Source organism: Argentina anserina, chromosome 5 (genome assembly GCF_933775445.1).
Source record: "Argentina anserina chromosome 5, drPotAnse1.1, whole genome shotgun sequence".
NCBI lineage: Eukaryota > Viridiplantae > Streptophyta > Magnoliopsida > Rosales > Rosaceae > Argentina > Argentina anserina.
This window is the reverse complement of record NC_065876.1, coordinates 2,459,967-2,478,228: the sequence shown is the minus strand read 5'-3', so window position 1 is coordinate 2,478,228 and position 18,262 is coordinate 2,459,967. Positions and strand designations below refer to the sequence as shown.

At 40.9% G+C, this 18,262-nt stretch overlaps 4 protein-coding genes across 4 annotated transcripts; 2 read left to right on the top strand and 2 right to left on the bottom strand.

Moving 5' to 3' along the window:
* Positions 1-1,500: 1,500 nt before the first annotated feature.
* LOC126793725 (pentatricopeptide repeat-containing protein At1g18485) lies at positions 1,501-5,956 on the top strand. Its single transcript, XM_050520332.1, has 2 exons — positions 1,501-5,117; positions 5,477-5,956. The coding sequence occupies exon 1, from the start codon at positions 1,501-1,503 to the stop codon at positions 4,378-4,380; it is 2,880 nt and encodes a 959-aa protein (XP_050376289.1). The 3' UTR covers positions 4,381-5,117; positions 5,477-5,956.
* A 708-nt stretch (positions 5,957-6,664) lies between these two features.
* Positions 6,665-8,972, top strand: LOC126795182 (uncharacterized). The gene is made up of 5 exons (XM_050522022.1): positions 6,665-6,830; positions 6,936-6,997; positions 8,367-8,470; positions 8,571-8,625; positions 8,712-8,972. Exons 1-5 carry the CDS (start codon positions 6,726-6,728, stop codon positions 8,839-8,841), a joined length of 456 nt encoding a protein of 151 aa, XP_050377979.1. The 5' UTR covers positions 6,665-6,725; the 3' UTR covers positions 8,842-8,972.
* Positions 8,973-10,405: 1,433 nt separating this feature from the next.
* LOC126794269 (uncharacterized) lies at positions 10,406-12,191 on the bottom strand. Its single transcript, XM_050520933.1, has one exon. It carries the CDS (start codon positions 12,163-12,165, stop codon positions 10,738-10,740), a length of 1,428 nt encoding a protein of 475 aa, XP_050376890.1. The 5' UTR covers positions 12,166-12,191; the 3' UTR covers positions 10,406-10,737.
* Positions 12,192-12,834: 643 nt separating this feature from the next.
* On the bottom strand, positions 12,835-17,691 carry LOC126794149 (protein ENHANCER OF LHP1 1). Its single transcript, XM_050520811.1, has 12 exons — positions 17,356-17,691; positions 15,858-16,969; positions 15,512-15,688; positions 15,298-15,411; positions 15,073-15,177; positions 14,666-14,800; positions 14,531-14,586; positions 14,314-14,416; positions 14,112-14,228; positions 13,858-13,984; positions 13,623-13,753; positions 12,835-13,494 (listed from the first exon to the last, which is right to left on the bottom strand). Exons 1-12 carry the CDS (start codon positions 17,636-17,638, stop codon positions 13,048-13,050), a joined length of 2,907 nt encoding a protein of 968 aa, XP_050376768.1. The 5' UTR covers positions 17,639-17,691; the 3' UTR covers positions 12,835-13,047.
* Between the last annotated feature and the right edge of the window lie 571 nt (positions 17,692-18,262).

Here is an 18,262-nt window from a genome sequence, read left to right as displayed (position 1 = left end):
ACCTTAGTGCAATTGGGGTACTATTGTATCTTGCTCAATGCACTATACCAGACATATATTTCATAGTGAACTTATTAGCTAGATTTAGCTCTGCGCCTACGCTACGTCATTGGAATGGAATCAAGTATTTGTTTCGGTATTTGAAAGATTCCCTTGACATATGATTGTTTTACCCCTATTGCAGAGAGAACACTGCCACGTTATCTCCCCACACCACCGCGGTCGTCGACCCCGGCCTTGTCGTCGTACGCCGCAGCGACGCCGCCGGTCGCCATGGAGACCGTGCACAGTGCAAAGAGCAGCAACCGGTCATGTGCAGCTCCTTCCCCCGATGCAAAGACTCCAAACAACTTGTTAGTTGGTTATGTCGATGCATGGTACCTCTCTGACCCTCACAAGGCTCGTTCTCAAACCGGTTATGTGTTTACCATTGAGAATACAACAATATCTTGGAGATCCATGAAGCAAACTCTTGTTGCTACTTCTTCGAACCACGCATAGATCATTGCTCTCCATGAAGCTGTTAAAGAATGTGCTTGGTTACGATCACTCGTTCGTCATATTCGTGATTCTTGTGGATTAGTCTCTACAACTGATTAACCTACGTGCATTTATGAAGATAATGTTGCTTGCATAGAGCAGACAAAGTTAGGTTTCATCAAGGGAGACAACACCAAGTATATTTCGCCCAAGTTCTTCTACAATGTTCAATAATAGTTCTCGAATGTTCAGATCAATCAAGTGAATTCATAATCCAATGTTTCGGATTTGTTCACATTTTTACTTAAATCTACTTTTGTGAAACATGTGAAGAGCATTGACATGCGGCGTTTATCAGAACTTTAGAGTTTAGTATACTTTAGGGGGAGTCTACATCACATGTTAAGAAGATCTTTAAATAGTTGGTGTGTTGTGCTATTTTTCCCTTCAATCAAGCTTTTGTTTTACCCAAGATATTTTTGTTTTGCTTGACAAGGTTTTTACCGAGACAACATTGTGCGTCATGCAACCTAGGCATGCGACACAAGGGAGAGTGTTCAGGGAGAATTACTATTATACCATTATGTGTGTCTTAGTCTTAATATGTTTCATGTTAAGAGATAGACTAGCATCTGAATTGTGGTTTTGTAATGCTTATATATAGACACAGTTATTTCATCATGTATCAACACAAAAATTCTCAACAAAGTAATCGAATTCGATAAATTGTTTGAAACCATTCCGGATATGGGTGTTTTTAATTGGAAGGCAAAGAAAACCCCAACTGAGGATTACGTCAAACAGAGTTTGGCGTCGTACTGATAATGATCAGAGCATAGGTTCGATGCAGAGTTGAAGACGGGAGAATTGGAGATGAGGTAGGACTTAGGAGTTTGACAGTTTTTGGATAATAAAAATAGGGGTAAAACAGGAAATGAAGGGTTACAAAAATTTATGCCGGGTATACTTCGAAATTTAATGGGTACGTTTAGCAGCACCCCTTCTCAAAACTATCGAACCATGGTCTCAGTGGCACCACCACCACTCCCATTCTCATCATATCATCGTCATCGTCATCCTCTTCTTCCGAAACACTCCCTTCTCACTCCAAAAGCTTCCCTCTCTTTCTCTCCCACACAACCCACCAAAACCAACCCCCCACTCCATGACCTCAACCGCCTCTGCAACTCCGGCAACCTCCCCGCCGCCCTCGCTCTCCTCCAAACCACCCCCTTCCCCACCTCCCAACACCTCAAAGACGCCATCGGCGCCCTCCTCCAGGCATGCGGCCGCCACAACGACATCCAAACCGGCCGCAAGCTCCACCGCCTCGTCTCCCAGTCCACCCAATTCAAACACGACACCGTCCTCAACACCCGCATCATCACCATGTACTCCCTCTGCAGCTCTCCCTCCGACTCCCGCCTCGTCTTCGACAACTTACCCACCAACAACCTCTTCCAGTGGAACGCTCTGCTCAGTGGCTACTCAAGAAACGAGCTTTACGCCGAAGCAATCGCCACATTCATCAAATTGATCTCCGCCGCGGAGTTTCGGCCTGATAATTTCACGATGCCGTGTGTGATCAAGGCCTGTGGAGGAGTTTCGGACGTGGGTTTGCTGCAGGGGGTTCATGGGATGGTGGTGAAGATGGGTTTGGCTTCTGATGTGTTTATTGGGAATGCATTGATTTCTGTCAATGCGAAATTAGGGATTGTAGGGGATGCAGTTAAGGTGTTTGATAAAATGCCTGAGAGGAATCTGGTGTCTTGGAACTCGATGATTGGGGGGTTTTCGGAGAATGGGATGTGTGAAGAGAGTTTTGGGTTGTTGGTGAGGTTTATGGAGGGTGAGGAAGGGTTTGTGCCGGATGAGGCGACGGTGGTGACTGTATTGCCGGTTTGTGGTGGGAGAGGGGAGGTTAGAATGGGGATGGAGATTCATGGTTTGGCGGTGAAGTTGGGGCTGGATAAGGAGATGATGTTGAGTAATGCGTTGATGGATATGTATTTGAAATGTGGGTGCTTGAAGGAAGCTCGGGTTTTGTTTGAGAGGAATGAGAGGAAGAATGTGGTTTCTTGGAATGCTTTTATAGGTGGTTATTCTAGACAAGGGGATGTTAGTGGAGTTTTTGATCTTTTGCGGAAAATGCAGGTGGAGGAGAAGGTGGATGAGATCACCGTCTTGAATGTGTTACCGGCTTGTTTGAAGGAGTCGGAGCTTTTGAGGTTGAAGGAGCTTCATGGTTACTCATTCAGACATGGGTTTCAAGATGATGAACTGGTGGCCAATGCTTTTGTTGCAGCCTATGCGAAATGCGGTTCACTGAGTTCTGCTGAGCAGGTGTTTTGTGGTATTGAGACGAAGACAGTGAGCTCCTGGAATGCAGTTATTGGTGGCCATGCTCAGAATGGAGATCCAGAAAAGGCTTTGGATTTGTACCTTCAAATGAAACAATCAGGTTTGGATCCTGATAGTTTTAGCATTGGTAGCCTCCTTTTGGCTTGTGCTCGCCTGAAACATCTTCAATATGGTAAAGAGATTCATGGGTTTGTACTGCGTAATGGGTTAGAGTTGGATTCATTTATTGGTATATCATTACTATCTTTCTACATCCAATGTGGTAGACTGTCAACTGCAAGAGCATTATTTGATAAGATGGAACATCAAAATGCAGTGGCGTGGAACGCAATGATCTCTGGTTACTCTCAGATGGGACTTCCTGATGAATCCCTTGATCTCTTTCGAAAAATGCTGTGTAATAGAATCCTACCTAGTCAAATAGCCACAATGAGTGTGCTGGGGGCTTGTTCACAACTATCAGCCCTACGTCTAGGGAAAGAATTGCATTGTTTTGCTCTGAAAGCATGCCTCACAGAAGACATGTTTGTTGGTTGTTCTCTCATAGATATGTATGCAAAATGTGGCTGCATAGAACAATCTCATAAGGCTTTTGACAGTTTAACCAAGAAAGATGTTGCATCATGGAATGTCATAATTGCAGGATATGGAATTCACGGACAAGGAAACAAAGCCTTAGAGCTATTTGGAGAAATGGTGAGTTTGGGGCATAAACCTGATGGCTTTACTTTTCTTGGAATTCTGACTGCATGTAGCCATGGCGGTCAGGTTAAAGAGGGGCTAAATCATTTCAAACAGATGCAAAGGTTGTATGGTATAGAGCCAAGGTTAGAGCATTATGCATGTGTGGTTGACATGCTGGGTAGAGCTGGTCACTTGCAGGAAGCTTTAAACCTCATAGATGACATGCCTGAAAACCCAGATACTAGAATTTGGAGCTCATTGCTGAGTTCCTGTAGAAAATATAATGATTTGGAAATGGGGAAGAAAACTGCTGAAAAGCTACTGGCATTGGAGCCCGAAAAGGCAGAGAATTATGTCCTACTGTCAAACTTATATGCTGCATCAGGGAGTTGGGATGATGTGAGATGGGTGCGGCAAAGGATGAAAGAGATTGGCCTTCAGAAAGAAGCTGGCGGCAGTTGGATTGAACTTGGAGGACAAGTGTACAGCTTTATTGCTGGTGACAATTCCCTGCCAGAGTCAGGCGAGATTAGGAAGATGTGGTCAAGATTAGAGGCTAGAATAAGTAAACTTGGATATACACCTAACACAGATTCTGTGCTTCATGAACTGGATGATGTGGAGAAGATTGAAATATTGAGGGGGCATAGTGAAAAGCTTGCAATTTCATTTGGATTGTTAAAGATGAATAAAGGTGCTACACTGAGAGTCTGTAAGAATCTGCGCATCTGCGTCGATTGTCACAATGCGGCTAAGTTGATATCAAAAGCTGTTGAAACAGAGATAATTGTGAGAGACAACAAGCGATTCCATCATTTCAAAGATGGCCTCTGTTCGTGTGGAGATTATTGGTAACGAATGAGGAGTTCAGAAGTTGTTAGGGCATCTCATATCAAAGGTACTAGAGCACTAGAACTGAAGGCTGCAGCCCACAGCTTTGTAAGTTGTAATATATCTATCAATCATGTCCTTGTGATTTGAAATAGAACTTTTTGTTACTGCTTATTTCTGATCACATAGGAAAACTGGTCTTTGTCTGACAAGATTAAGTCGAAAATTCCACATCAGTAGAAATAGTAAACAATAAAAGGGACTCTAACAAAGGACATGAGCTTCTGAGGAGAATCCACAGACCTGCAACAGATAAGAAGACAGTAGTCACTTTAAAGAAGACACCACAGTGCTGGATCACCTGAGCTAGTTCTTGACATCTGGAATGAACAAAAGTGCTCATAAAAACAGAAGTAAATGCAAATTAGATTGCAAACGCGAGAAAGTAAAAGATCATGGGGAGCGGATGGTGCAGCTGGGTGGATAGGAGAGCCATATCAATGGCTGATGCTGAGCCAAAAGACCACAGTTATCTTTACTGAATCCAAGTTTTGGTGCTTAGCTACCTCAACAATTGCTTCTTGATCAGGACCATCAATGTGCCTGATCTTATGGAGTAGTAGAATCACTTATGTAAGGAATGACTTGCAGAGCTCATTGTGCCTATTTTAACCAAAATTATAGAAATTGAAGCTCGCTTGGAGACAATTACAACGCAGCAGGCCGGACAAACAACATGGACGGAAAGTACAATGCAGCAGGTATATAAAATTCAACTTGAACCCCTTCAAAAAAAAAAAGGATCAAATCCAACTTGGCCGTTTTCTGTTGGGAAAATGGGAAGTAAATTCATCCCATGCGTTGTTAATTGTTGCATATAGCTGTAAAGAACTAGCGATATCCGATGGTGTTCTTTTATTTGTTAAATCATTTCATAGCCAGAGAAATGATTTCTGTAGCTCTTCTAATTATAACATATTCACACATAATTGTACATCATGCTTGTGATAACTGATAACAAACAGTCCAGAACTTATTCACTTCTGATTTGAAATTTGAGGTATACTACTTAGAAATGTTTGTTACTGCACAGTATTAAACATCTCTGTTGTTCAAGTAGTTGCAGAATATAACTACAAGGCAGGACAGTAGATGAAGCATGTAGTCCATTTGAACCAGCAAGGGAATGGGATCGAAATAGATATAAAGAAGGCAGTCACTCCAAAGAAGACGCCTGTTTGTTGGATCATCATTGCTATATCTGGACGGTTCGAAGGAATAAATGTGCTCACGAAAATTGAAGTAAATGAAAATAGTATTGCAAGTGCCAGAAAGTAAAAGATTTCTGGGAGCTGTGAGTGTTGAAGTTGGGCAGATACAAGGGCTATTTCAATAGCTGATGCAAAGCAAAATACCACAATTATTTTTGCCCAATCCAGCTTATGGTGCCTGGCTATTTCCATCACTTCAACTTGCCGAGCTGGTTCAGCTGCTGTTTCTTGGTCAGGACCATCCAAATCATTCTTTTGGAGAAGTTGAATCAATTTTGTGAAAACTGTCTTGGTAGAGTTCATTGTGCTTATTATATGCCAGACATATTTCCTTATGTGAGAATAAGGGACGCTCTTATATACAAGGACTTAGGGGAGGAGTTATGTAGTGAAGTTGTAGAAAATTTTCATCTTGTTGTAGCATCCCTATATGGCGCTATACAAAACAACATGAGACTATCCCAGGAGATGTTCAGGTTAGATAATAACTATTCTTCTTCAAAACAAATGTTATCCCATAAGATGTTCAGATTAGATAATAACTATTTTTCTTCAAAGCAGCAGTCTGAGCTGTAATCTTTAATGCTTCAAAATAAAGGCAACATGCCAAGAAAGTTGAAGAAACAAACAAGTGAAGCAACTAACAGAACGCTAGAAACCTAGAATAGAACAATTTTGAGACACATCCTAAATCTTTTTTATTTTAAGTTTTATGGCAATTTACGTTTTTAATCAACAAATAATTATATATTATTATTTCTTGTCAGAAAACACATTACTGTACATCATATGTAAATTCTACAAGAGGTAAATTACTTCAGTAGAGACTCACCAGTATCTTGACCGTTTACAAATTGGCTGAACGATTCAATCAAAATAAGTAGATTTCAAATAAATAAATTTACATATGATGTAAATAAAATCTTCTTCAAAATAAGAAGAAATAATAATAAAAATAAATAAATTCTAATTTCTTTGTAGTCGCATATATTGAACAGCAGCTAACTTTAGTTGTCTATATACTCCAAAGCCTCGATTGTTCTTCTTCTTCATTTGTGTTCAGAGCTGTAGTCTTTGTTAGCAGCTCAGGTTCTGCAAATGGCGAGTCGGCCGTCTCCGTCGTCTCCGCCATCCTCTGCTTCCAACTCCGACCACTCCGCCACCCAACCCACCTCTCTCACTCTCACAAATCCACACCCACAGGTTCTCTCTCTCCCTCTCTCACTGTACTTACATATATATGGTGGTATCTGTGTCATGATTTGTTCATGGATTACGTTTTCATTTCATCTTCTTAATATGTGAAAGGTCGAGGCTGTAATCAACAATGGGGTTCTCAATGTCGACGAGAAAAAGCCTGCGTCTTTTGAGTGAGTTCTTCTTTCTATTATATGTGGACACGTCACTTCCATGTTGAAGCTCACTGTCGATGAAATCAGAGAGATCAAATAAAATACCATTGGTTATTGTTGATGATAATTATGAGATTCTTTTAGGTAGTTTTATTTCTCTTTAGATGAAACTATAGTGAGCAAGATGAAAACTTTGAGAAGAAATCAACGGTTGGACATATGCTTGTATATGTGTTTGTTATATTTTTGGTCAAGCGCGTATAATTTGGGTTTCAGATAGAAAAAAAAAAAGTAGAAATAGTGAGGAAGAACAAGATCAAAGCAGTTGGGTCCATTAAAGTTTGTACCCTTTCCCATTTTGGCATAGTACTTTGAAAACTGGCCTATCATTTGAAAAACATGAAATTGTTGGATTGTATTAGAACAGCAATTTAAGTTTTGTAGAAAAAGCATATACACCATGTTGAGTAAGATATGATGATTTTGAAGATTCATCAGAGAATAGGTTTTTTATTTTATTTTATGAAGTGGTTAAGCATGGTGATGCAAGCTGTTTCATTTCAAAATTTAGCTGCGAAACTCTGGTCATCTCTCCTCTTCTGCCCTCCATTGGATTATCTGTTTGAAAAGTGTATTTCAAATGCCTTTTTCTGCTTTTCATAAGTTATCGCTCCCAGTTCCAGCATTTGAATTTTGAGGCCCTGTACTAATTTAGGCTTTTATGCCTTCTTCTCTCCGTTGTATATGCATGTACACAGCCAGAAATGGCACTGTATTGTTCTATGCCAGAACAAAGTTTTCTAGTTTGGACTAGAGACCAGGGAAGTTTCCCAAATTACATCTTAAATAGGCGTAGCCACTTGGCGTTTTAAGTCTCAGTTAGCATAATTAACCACTTGATTGAAATAAGGTGCTCAGAATACTCATCTTGAGTTGACTGAGGAGTTTATTCTGATGAATTACATCATTACACTTACCCAAATCCTCAGAAGATCTCCATTTTATAGATATGCAGACTGACAGAACTTGTCAGTAGGCTTGAACTATCAGTTAAATTTATTCTTGTTTTGCTGCAATCTGGAGGTCAGAAACTTTAGCTTACCACCTAGTAAATATGGATTTACGATCAATCTATAATTAGAATTTTACACAGTTGGTTGTCATCAGAGCACTACTTGTTTAAAGACCACCCATGGCTTAGATTTGCGAGTATCACTGTTACTACCGTGGTTCATTTGATGCCATTTTCTGTATTAGGTGTTCTTTGTGTGAAATTAGCAGAAAGGTTTTCTGCTGCACTAGTGTTTTCTATAATGAAATCTATCTTTTAATATTATAACTCTTTAAACTAGATTGACCATAATCATATGATCTATTTTTATGCTAGTGAGTTTCATACCGCAGACCACATCAAGAAGTTTAAGAAGTATGAAGCTGACTACACCCGTTGGTTGACTGCAAAATACTTCTCCAAGAAAACTCTTTATGGAGGTGTGCAACAATAGTGATAGATCTAAGCTTGTTATAAGTAAATGTAGTTTACAATGAATATAAATCACTCTTGAAAATTTGATCTACTTTGTTCTTGCAGGCAACATATTTGATGAAAATATGACAATACAGGATGAGGTTATAAAGTCAAGCAGGTATAGTTTTAAAAGCATGCAATTTTCAACTGGAATTCTCAGTACTCTTGCTCTTGTAGGACCTAATGGTTTTAGTTCATGTACAGGTGGCGTTGTACCAGATCATATGCAGACCCAGTGCAGGGCTTTGAAGACCAGACCAGCAGCTTCTCAACTTCTACAACTACAGCTGTGACCTCGCCAAACTTATCAAATGGGAAGCATCCGGTAAATTAGAGAAGTTTGTTTCATGCATTATTGTGTTCTTATATTTCTGAGGATCTATATTAATAGGATTTTGTACATGGACAAATATGCTTTGCATACTAACAAATCACTGAAGGACATGGACCCAAAATTATCTCTAATCCAGTTTTCAGAAATTTCTTATATGTATTATTGTTAATATGCATAAATATTCCACGAATATCTATGATTTTCATTATATTAAGCAATATAGAAAGTTGCTAATTTTGACCCCAAAAAAAAGTTGCTGATACAAACTGTTGAAATTAGCAGAATGATATTAGAACCTTTTAAACCCTAACTAGACTATATATATAGCGCAGTCAGACACTTAACAGGTTACATTTATCAAAAATCTGCAAAGGTGACTTGAACGGAAGAAACTGTCTTTTAGCTGAACAGTTTCCTGAAGAATCTGCTGGTTAACCTCTAACAGTTGGATAAGCTTCTCATATAGCTGGTTATTGCAATGTAGAGCTGCTCCACTTCATGCCGGAGCTCTTGAATATGCTTATGCGTACGCATTCGCAACCTTCGTGCGTATTCCTGTTGGAAGTCAGCTTCTTCAGCCTTCTCTCATGGTTAAGGCTTTACTCTGCTGCAGCAGATTCATCAAAGACAGTGCGAGTGCTAGCATTGTAGGTGTACAGTGATAAGTCATTGAAATGAGACGCGGGTAGTATACGGAATTGTGGGGAGGAGTAGAGGTGGAATAGTTTGATTATTTGATTAGCTAGGTACTGGTGTGGCTTTGATTCATTTGGATCCATGAACAACTTTTAGGTGACTAGCTACGAGGGAAAGCGAGAAAAAGAGAAGTTTCAGAATGGGTTCAGAGGCAGAAGTCGCAGAACCAAAGTGATTCTTATAGTGAGATTCTAGCGACTACAAGGATGCAATCATACCAAGAGTTCTGTCGTTACATGAAAATCATGCCTATTTGATGATATGCGTCAGATATAAAACGAGTTTGAATGATTAGGAACTGCTATAAATGTTGGGAACTTGGGATTAATGGATTATAAAAGCTTATTTCTAGTTCAAGAAGTCTGATCGGTTTTAGTCTAGTACTTCAGAGTTTAAAGACTCATAAAATTAGAAAACTAGGTCCTAATGATCAACTGTACAAGATTGCATGATGTCACTAATAGGTTACAAGCAAACAAAAAAAATATGAAGATATTATGCAGAAATCATGTGCCCCATATTAATAGAATTGTTAAGTAGACCATCATTAAGCAGCTAGCACCAAGTGATGTTCATCATCGTCTCCCAACTTTCAACTTCAGGGAAATGTGGGACGCATCTTTCTAAAGGGAAATGATTCGATTTCAGATTCCAGGTTTCACTGGGACTTTGATTTCTAATGGCATACAACCTGTACCAAATTTTTATAATCGATATGTTTTATATGCTTGGAAATGCTTGTCCGGTTCTGACAAACCATGATCAAACCTATGATTCCAGGTAGCAGCATATTCTGTGTGATAAACATCTAGTACAAGCTACTTGTCATTAATATAAAGAAAATCAACTCTCAAAGAAAAACAAAAAATAAAGACAACAATTTGAGTACCCGGCCAATATTATTACATTACATGCTTGAATATTATACGGAATCATCTTCCAGCAAAAACGAGCATAACAAATGTCTACATGGGATGTTCAAAACTTCAAAAGTAGTTAACATGATAACCATGAAAAAAAATCTGCAGTCATTGAACAATCTTATGCTACCATGAAAACAAACAAAGCATACGAATCATATAATCCTCGCAAAGAAAGGTAAACTCTTCCTCTCTTAACCCGAAGAGAAGAGAGGTACACTCCTCACCACATCAGTATCTACATTTTCAAAAACCTAATCCTTCAAGAAAGATTCCAAAATCATATCTGAGGAAAGTTGAGTCCACTAGCAGTCCTCTGGCTCCTCCTGCGCTCATAAGCAGCATCATCGGTAGGCAGCTCATGTCGACAAACAGGACATGTATTCCTAATGCGCAGCCACGGCACAATGCAGTCACCATGATACCTATGTGCACAAGGTAACTTCTTTCCCGGTTCCCCGAGAGTAATATCATCCTTGCAAACAGCACAGAGCGCATTGCCCTTGTCCACATCCTCCTGACTCATGACCACCGAGGGAAGAGTCTCGACAACAGACTTAGCAGCCGGAGGCCTGCCCATCACCGCGCTCTCATTCTCGGAAAACTGCCCAAACAACATATCATACTCCGGAGTGTAAATGTAGTCATCATGATCACCAGGGAAAGACTCAGCATCATGATCCAGCTCTGCATTCGGCTCCCAATTGCTCGAGTTCAACAAAACCTCCCACTCCACATTCCCCAAACCTTCCACCCTCTCCACACTCAATTCCTCCTCAGGAAGAGCAACAGCCGAAATCGCAAGCGCCGGCTCCTCCTCCTCCTCCTCCTCCTCCTCATTTTCAGGATCAACAAACATTCCGAAAACCTCATCCGCCCTACCATCAACTTCCTCCCACTCAAAGTCCTCATTACTCTCCCTATTCTCCTCCAATCGCAGCGAATCCCAGCACAGAGGAACTCCAGTTTCGTCGTCGTAATCGCCACCAACATGATCCTCCTCCTCCTCCTCCACACCATACTCGCCCTCCGAATGCAAATCAAGCCCAATCACACCGTTCTCATCCTCATCACTCTCTGATCCAATTCCAACGACCGTCACGCAATTCTCAAACGCCTCCACCCTCCCTACAGATGACGTGGCCTCACCGGACTCCGACTCCGAAACCCTTCTCCTCCCCACAAAGAAGTCATCTTCATCAGGATACACAACCCCATCCCCATCAAAACAGTTCCTAAAATCTAACCCTAAGCTCAAATCAAGATCAAGATCAAGATCAAGCCCATCATCCATGTCGCAATTCCCCTCCACGACCCCGAAATCGGAGCCCTCGCCGGAGACAAAAACGGAGCGGGGGGTCACTTGAGACTGCTCGACGCGCTGGTGGAACAGATCCATGACGAAGTTGACCTGGTTCTCGCGGTCGGAGGAGAACTCGGTGCGGTTGGAAATGGAGTTGAGCTCGGAGACGACGTCGTCGTCGAGGTGCTGCTCGGCGTGGTGGCACTGGGAGAAGATGGCGTCGTCGTCTTCGTCGTCCGCGGGGTCAAAGCGCTCGCCTTGGTGGACGGCGACGAAGTGGGGCGGCGGGAAATCGGGATCGGAGGAAAGGTAGAGGTCGAAGTCGCTGTTGGACCAGAAGGGGAGGGTTTCGAAAGACGGGCTGTCTTCAAGGTCGTGGATTTGAAGGTAGGTGACCCCCGCCATTGATAAGTTTCGAGCTTTTTTGGGAATTGGGATTTTCAGAGAGAAATAGAGAGAGACTTGTGAATGAAGGGAGGAAAATTCAATTTTAAGGGAGGGGTGGAAAATGACGGAAATGTCCTTGTGGTTTAGTGTGTGGTGATGAGGCTTTGTGTGGGTTTGGTTGGTGGATTTGAGTGCGCGGTCCTTTTCACGTTTATCGGGTTTCCGGGAACCGGGGGACGATGTTTGACGCTACTTTTGCCGGACGATTAGCCGGCGGGAGAATTTGCTCGTAACATTTTATTTTCTCACGATTTTAAAGGTCCTCATCGGAAACTCCCCCTATTATATAGAAACCGTTGTTGCAACAAAATTTATTGGATTGGTTAATGGTTATGATGAAAGTGTTTTTTGGCGATATTTCTGAGTGATAGTCGAGATTAATGTTATTGAACTGATTAGAATTGAACTAGTGTATATGATGTTTTAGTTTGCTGAATTAGACCTCATGCAAGCAATGTTCGCATTTATCTTCCTAGCAAAATTAGACGTCCGAAAAGCGAAATCGTTTTTTTTCTTTCTAGAAGGGCTTTTGAGTTGCATATGTATCTCGTGAGTAATTTTTGCTTAGACCCTAAACTTGACAACAGTGACTAATTATTTACTTTTTAATAAGCTTAGAAAAAAAAAACGTGTATCACAATCTTATTAACAACCTTGACGATTACACGATTACAATAATACAACGTCAGCTTCAATGCTCAGTTCAATTCTCACCTTCCTGTGCATACATGTAACTTTCATAAAGAAAAGAATTGATACAATTTTTCGTCTGGGAGGGGTTACCTTGAATGCTAATCCCCTCTCCTACTTAAACTGTGGAGCCCTGTGATCAAAATCTGCTCACTTAACTGATTTCTTGAAGAAGGGATTGGGCGGGCGGTGAGCTTTCACCTGATCTACTTCATCCTTCTTCTCCATGTCTTGACTGTTTGCTCGCTTTAGAAATGGCTTAGATGGGCGATGTGACTGTTGTGCCTTGGCCATATCCCCAACCTTGCTCATGTCACCTGCTGCATTATTCACCCCTGCACCTGCAGTTTCCCTCTCAGTCGTCGTCGATTTATCAAGATCATCCACTGTGGCAGTTTGCTTTTCTTGGGTTTTCTCTGTTCCAACAATAGCTTCTTGTGTTTTGGCTTTCTTTATAAACAAGGGAGCCGACAATTTTGGTGCTGGTAATGGAATATCATTCCCTGATAAATTACTTTTCTCGGTAGATGATGATGTGTTGTACTTAGGGTTGGGGACAGTTTGTAATGTTTCTTTACTATCGTTGAGCAACCTTTCCTGTTCAAAGGTACAAGAGCATAAGAAACCGAAGAACGAAATTGTAAACAACTAAACATAGAGTTGCCAGTTTGGCAAACTCTCGTGGAAATCTGAGGTAAATTCGTAGTTGGGGATTGAAAGCGTACCTCCAATATGCTATTGAACCTTTCGGCCAAATTAGGTAGCTTCAGGGAAGTAACGATTTTTATTGCACCCCTGACCGACTTTTCCAGGGATAAATGCTTCACAAGTTCAGTAGCCCTCTCCAGTTTATCTCCTAAAAACAATAGCCACCATTAGGAAAACAAGAACTTTTATTTCCACTTTGTTGGAATCGAGATTACGGCAAGAGGTTAAATTGTAAAACATGCAAATACTCACCATGGCAGCAGGATCCAATAAGCCTCAATATACATTGATCTTGAGCTATTTCCAATTTGAAAGCTTCATCATCAAGTGAACTAGTGTCTAAACCAGCAGCATCCACTTCTTCTATTTGCTTTTGGATCTGTATTTTAAACAAATGCATTCATTTTTGACAGTAAATACAGTAGGTTATATATGCATTACCAGGCTAATGAGTTTGACAAAAAGACATGCCAGCCCGAGAGGTCTGGAGGGAGATAAGGACAAACCTGTACGAGATGCATGCCATTTAGTATAAACGCATTTTCAAGGGCTTCAGCTCCTAGATCAGAGGATGCGAGAGGAATTGAAAAATTTAGTAGAGTGAGCACTGGTTTGGGCAACACCTGAAAACGTAGAAGAGTTAAGATATAATATGCTAACAGCATAAGTACAAATTTTGGGACGCTTAACATGGTGAGCAATTTCTACCTGTGGATATAAGTCGGGGCTTTTGCAAACTATACAAAACAGTTGTCTTGCATTTAAACCGACTGCCCAATAGTTTTCATCCGACTTCTTGTCTTTAGTTGCACTGTAATCAGATATTTATTGTAAGATCAAGTACCATTATAAAAATACTGTCTTGGGAGATCTTCATACACAAAAATCATTCCATATAAGTTCTTTAGCTGAAAAAATTATAAACCTGAAGAGCGGGATCCAACTGCCACCAAATTCACTTATAAAAACTCTCAGCACGCCCTATGAACGAAAGGGAAAAAAATTAATATTCAAGTTTCAGATAAATGTCACATGCACAACTTAGAAGTAGAGAAAATACCTCGGAGTCATAGGAGCTTAATTTCCCTTCTTCACTAAAGCCAAACCAGGTTAAACTTGAACCAGGAGTCAGAGGCAGACGTCCTCTAAGAGGCTGGCTACTATTACGAATGTTAAGAACCCTAAATTCAAGCACCTGCATGTTTCAGAATATAGCAATCGTATATCACAAACAAAAATACAACGAGAAAATAAGAAGCAACCATAAATCATCAAAAAGGTATTTTTCAGAATCCTAACTGCTGACAGCTCTTTTACAAGAGGATAGTTGATAAGTTCTACTTATGGAACAGGCATCAATATTCAAGATCATATAATGTTGCAATTTCACTTCAGTTCTTGTTAATAAATGGGGAACTGAGTCAGCAATCCAAGAGAATCTAATGTAGTATGACTTCAATATCAAACCTGCTCATTTGAGGGGAGAGAGTCTGAAGCATGAGTGACAATGGCAAGCTCATCCTTGAAGCCTGATGCAGTTACCACAGGTCCATCAAGGGATAGAACATGTCTCTGCAATGAATTGCACTCAGTAGAATAGATATGTTAAAATCTAAATACATATAATCCTTTATAATTTCTTCCCAGCTTAATACTGTGGATTGAAATATGAGTATAAGTTTGTTGGCAAACCTGCAGACCACCAATTGTGAAGATGCGGATTAAGTTAAGACTAGTAATTGCTGCCACCCAAGTTGTACCAAGTGCCACAACCTTCACTTCTTCCCCTTCCAATCTCATCGACCACTAATTTCACATCACATATCAAAGGTCAGGATACACAAAAACTCTAATTTTCGTCATTTTTCCATCTGCATGATCGAACTACCAGAAGATTGTAACTAACCTCACTATTGTTTGCCCAGCTACTGAATGGGCGATACATGAGAGTGCTCATATTTTTTTCACCCTTGGAGGGATTTGCAAAAACACTCCCATTCTCATTCAGTGAAGCCATTGTAAAACCAAAATGGTCGGTCATTGATGGAACGCGTGGACCTCGGCTTGTATCATGAAAATCTATCTGTAACCACATAATAAAACATCAGTATGAGATAAAGGCACTCAGGCACTTCTTATGCTGGAGTCTTGGCTAACAAAACCAATTATCACTGGAAGTGGCTGTTTTGGGAGGGTGAAACGGAGGGAGAGCAGAGGGGGAAAGAGACAAGCAAACTTAATGAATGGATTACCTCAATATGGGAGTACCCATCGTATTCAATCGTAGTTATAGCACCAAGCATATTGTAGCACAAAAAGCGCCTTTTTCCAGCCTGCACAGGAGTAGCCCCTGGCTGAAATACGCCCTGCATTTTTGGCCTAGCACATGACAGTCTGCTTCTTGATCCCTCATTCCCATTATCAGTGTTTTCACTGTGATGTCGACGTGCTTTTTTATGGGATTCGACTTTAGGTGACAAACTATAGTCATCATCATCCTCATCTAACTCTTTCAGAGTGTCGGACTGCTTGCTTAGTCTTTTCCTGCTAGGTGGCTTAGACTCCTCATAAGTATCTTCACCGAGATCACTTAAACTACCAGATTCACTAATCTCCTGACCCTCATCTTCGTCTTCGTCTTTATCAAACAAGAGAAGACCATTAGTAGATTGATTCGGGACATCTTCAGTTGGAGATTTCATTGATGAAGGAATCACTGCTTCCCACACACCATACCTGCCCATACAATCAATTACAGCTAAGGCATTATCAATTGGCTTCCACGCCAAGCAAGTTATCCTCTCATCAAACTTCTGCCTACCAATATCCTGCTTCCGATCAACATCCCAGACGAGAACCTGCTTATCCAAGCCAGAAGTAGCCAAGTATTTCCCGTTAGGTGACCAAGCCAAGGCACAAATTGGCTGTGTATGTTCGCCTTTCAACGTAAAGAGCTTCTCAGCAGTATCTTTATCATAGAACACAACATCATTTCGCACTCCTGGGACAGCTAACAGCCGTCCATCAGGACTCCAGCTCAGTACATTAATTACAGTAAGGTCTAAACCAGAGTTGGGAGCTACGGCTTTAAGGGTGTGCAATGTGCTTCCAGATTGAAGCTCCCAGTATATCACAGTCCCAGTTGAATCAATGGATGCCATGTATTCACTTTGGGGATCAAAACCTAAGCCGGTTACAGGCCCTTTGTGTGCTTTTAGAACCTTCGCAATAGTTCCATCTACTGTGTTGATAAGTTTAATGCCATCATCATCACCAGCAGCCGCCAAGAGTGTCCCTGACTTATTAAACGCAAGAGCACGTATTGGCAGTGTGAATCTGGTGATATTAGTCTCAAAGTCTCCACCTAACAATTAAAAAACAATCCAACCATAACTTCAAACAATCATAACCAAGACATCAATAGCTGATTAGACATTGCAATAGCAAGTAAAAACCTCATTCAACCAAACAAATAAACCCACATTTTCTATAACTTTGTAAATTCATCCCATTGCCATTATAACATTCATATCTAAGAATGACATAGAGATATTTTTAACAGTGAAATGTTAGCAATCAGCTTAATTTTTGTTTTACAAAGATTCATACTTGCAATTACTAAAGTCACCCCATGAAATTCCAGAATTAAATCTACCAAATCTAATTTGACAATACAAACCCTAACCCCTAAAAGAGCCCCAATTTCTCAAATTCGGCCAGAAATGAAAGAAAAAAGTTGAAATTACTGACTGGGAAACTTGTAGAGCTTGACGGAGTGGTCGACGGAGCCGGAGGCGAGGCAGGTGGCGTTGGGGCTCATAGCGAGGGCGGTGACGCCGTCGCGGTGGTTGCGGAGGAGCTTCGGCGGACACGCGGAGAGAAGAGCGTTGTGGACGGCGATTGAGGCGTCGGAAGAGGAAGCCGTCACGGAGTGGAAGCCTCGCTGGTCCCACACGACGGAGCAGAACGACGGCTTACCGGCGCTGCTCGCAGATTTGTGGATCTCGCGGAGCTTGACTTGCCGGACCTTCATGATTGGGGCTTATAGGGATCTCGGAAATTTGGGGTTTCTGCGATTCAAGATGCGTTTTGTTTTGGTTTGTGAGTCGATTTTTGGCTTTCAGGAGCTAATTAGTGTGAGTTTTGGCGGGAAAATGGGGTGGATGGCGCGGGTTTTTTCTTCAACAACCCTATTGCTTCTTTTTTTTTGGGCTCTGTTGGGCTTTTGTAACTACAACTACGGCCCGAGTACTTTTTTTTTTTTGCTTCTTGTTTGAGTCAATTGAGTCAAAAAAATAACGGTAATAACCATTTGAGTGTGATGTTGTGATTTTTCAATAGTGTTGTGAAAGGTTGCATCAGACCGGTAAGGTGACTTTCTTTCTCAGTTTACTATTATCCCCTACGTTTTCTTTTCTTCATTTTTCAAGTCATATGCCTACGTTCTCATGTCAAATCATTGGTGTACACACGTGAAATTTCAAAACATTATAGTCCATATTTTAAAATTAATCGGTTCCATGTGACAGTGTTGCATGTCATATATAAAGGCAAATTAGCTTCGTATTATTTGAATCCCTATGTTTGAACGCCATATATACTCGCAAACCGAGTCAAAATAACTATCTGCCATCGAAATGTTTACATATCCACATAA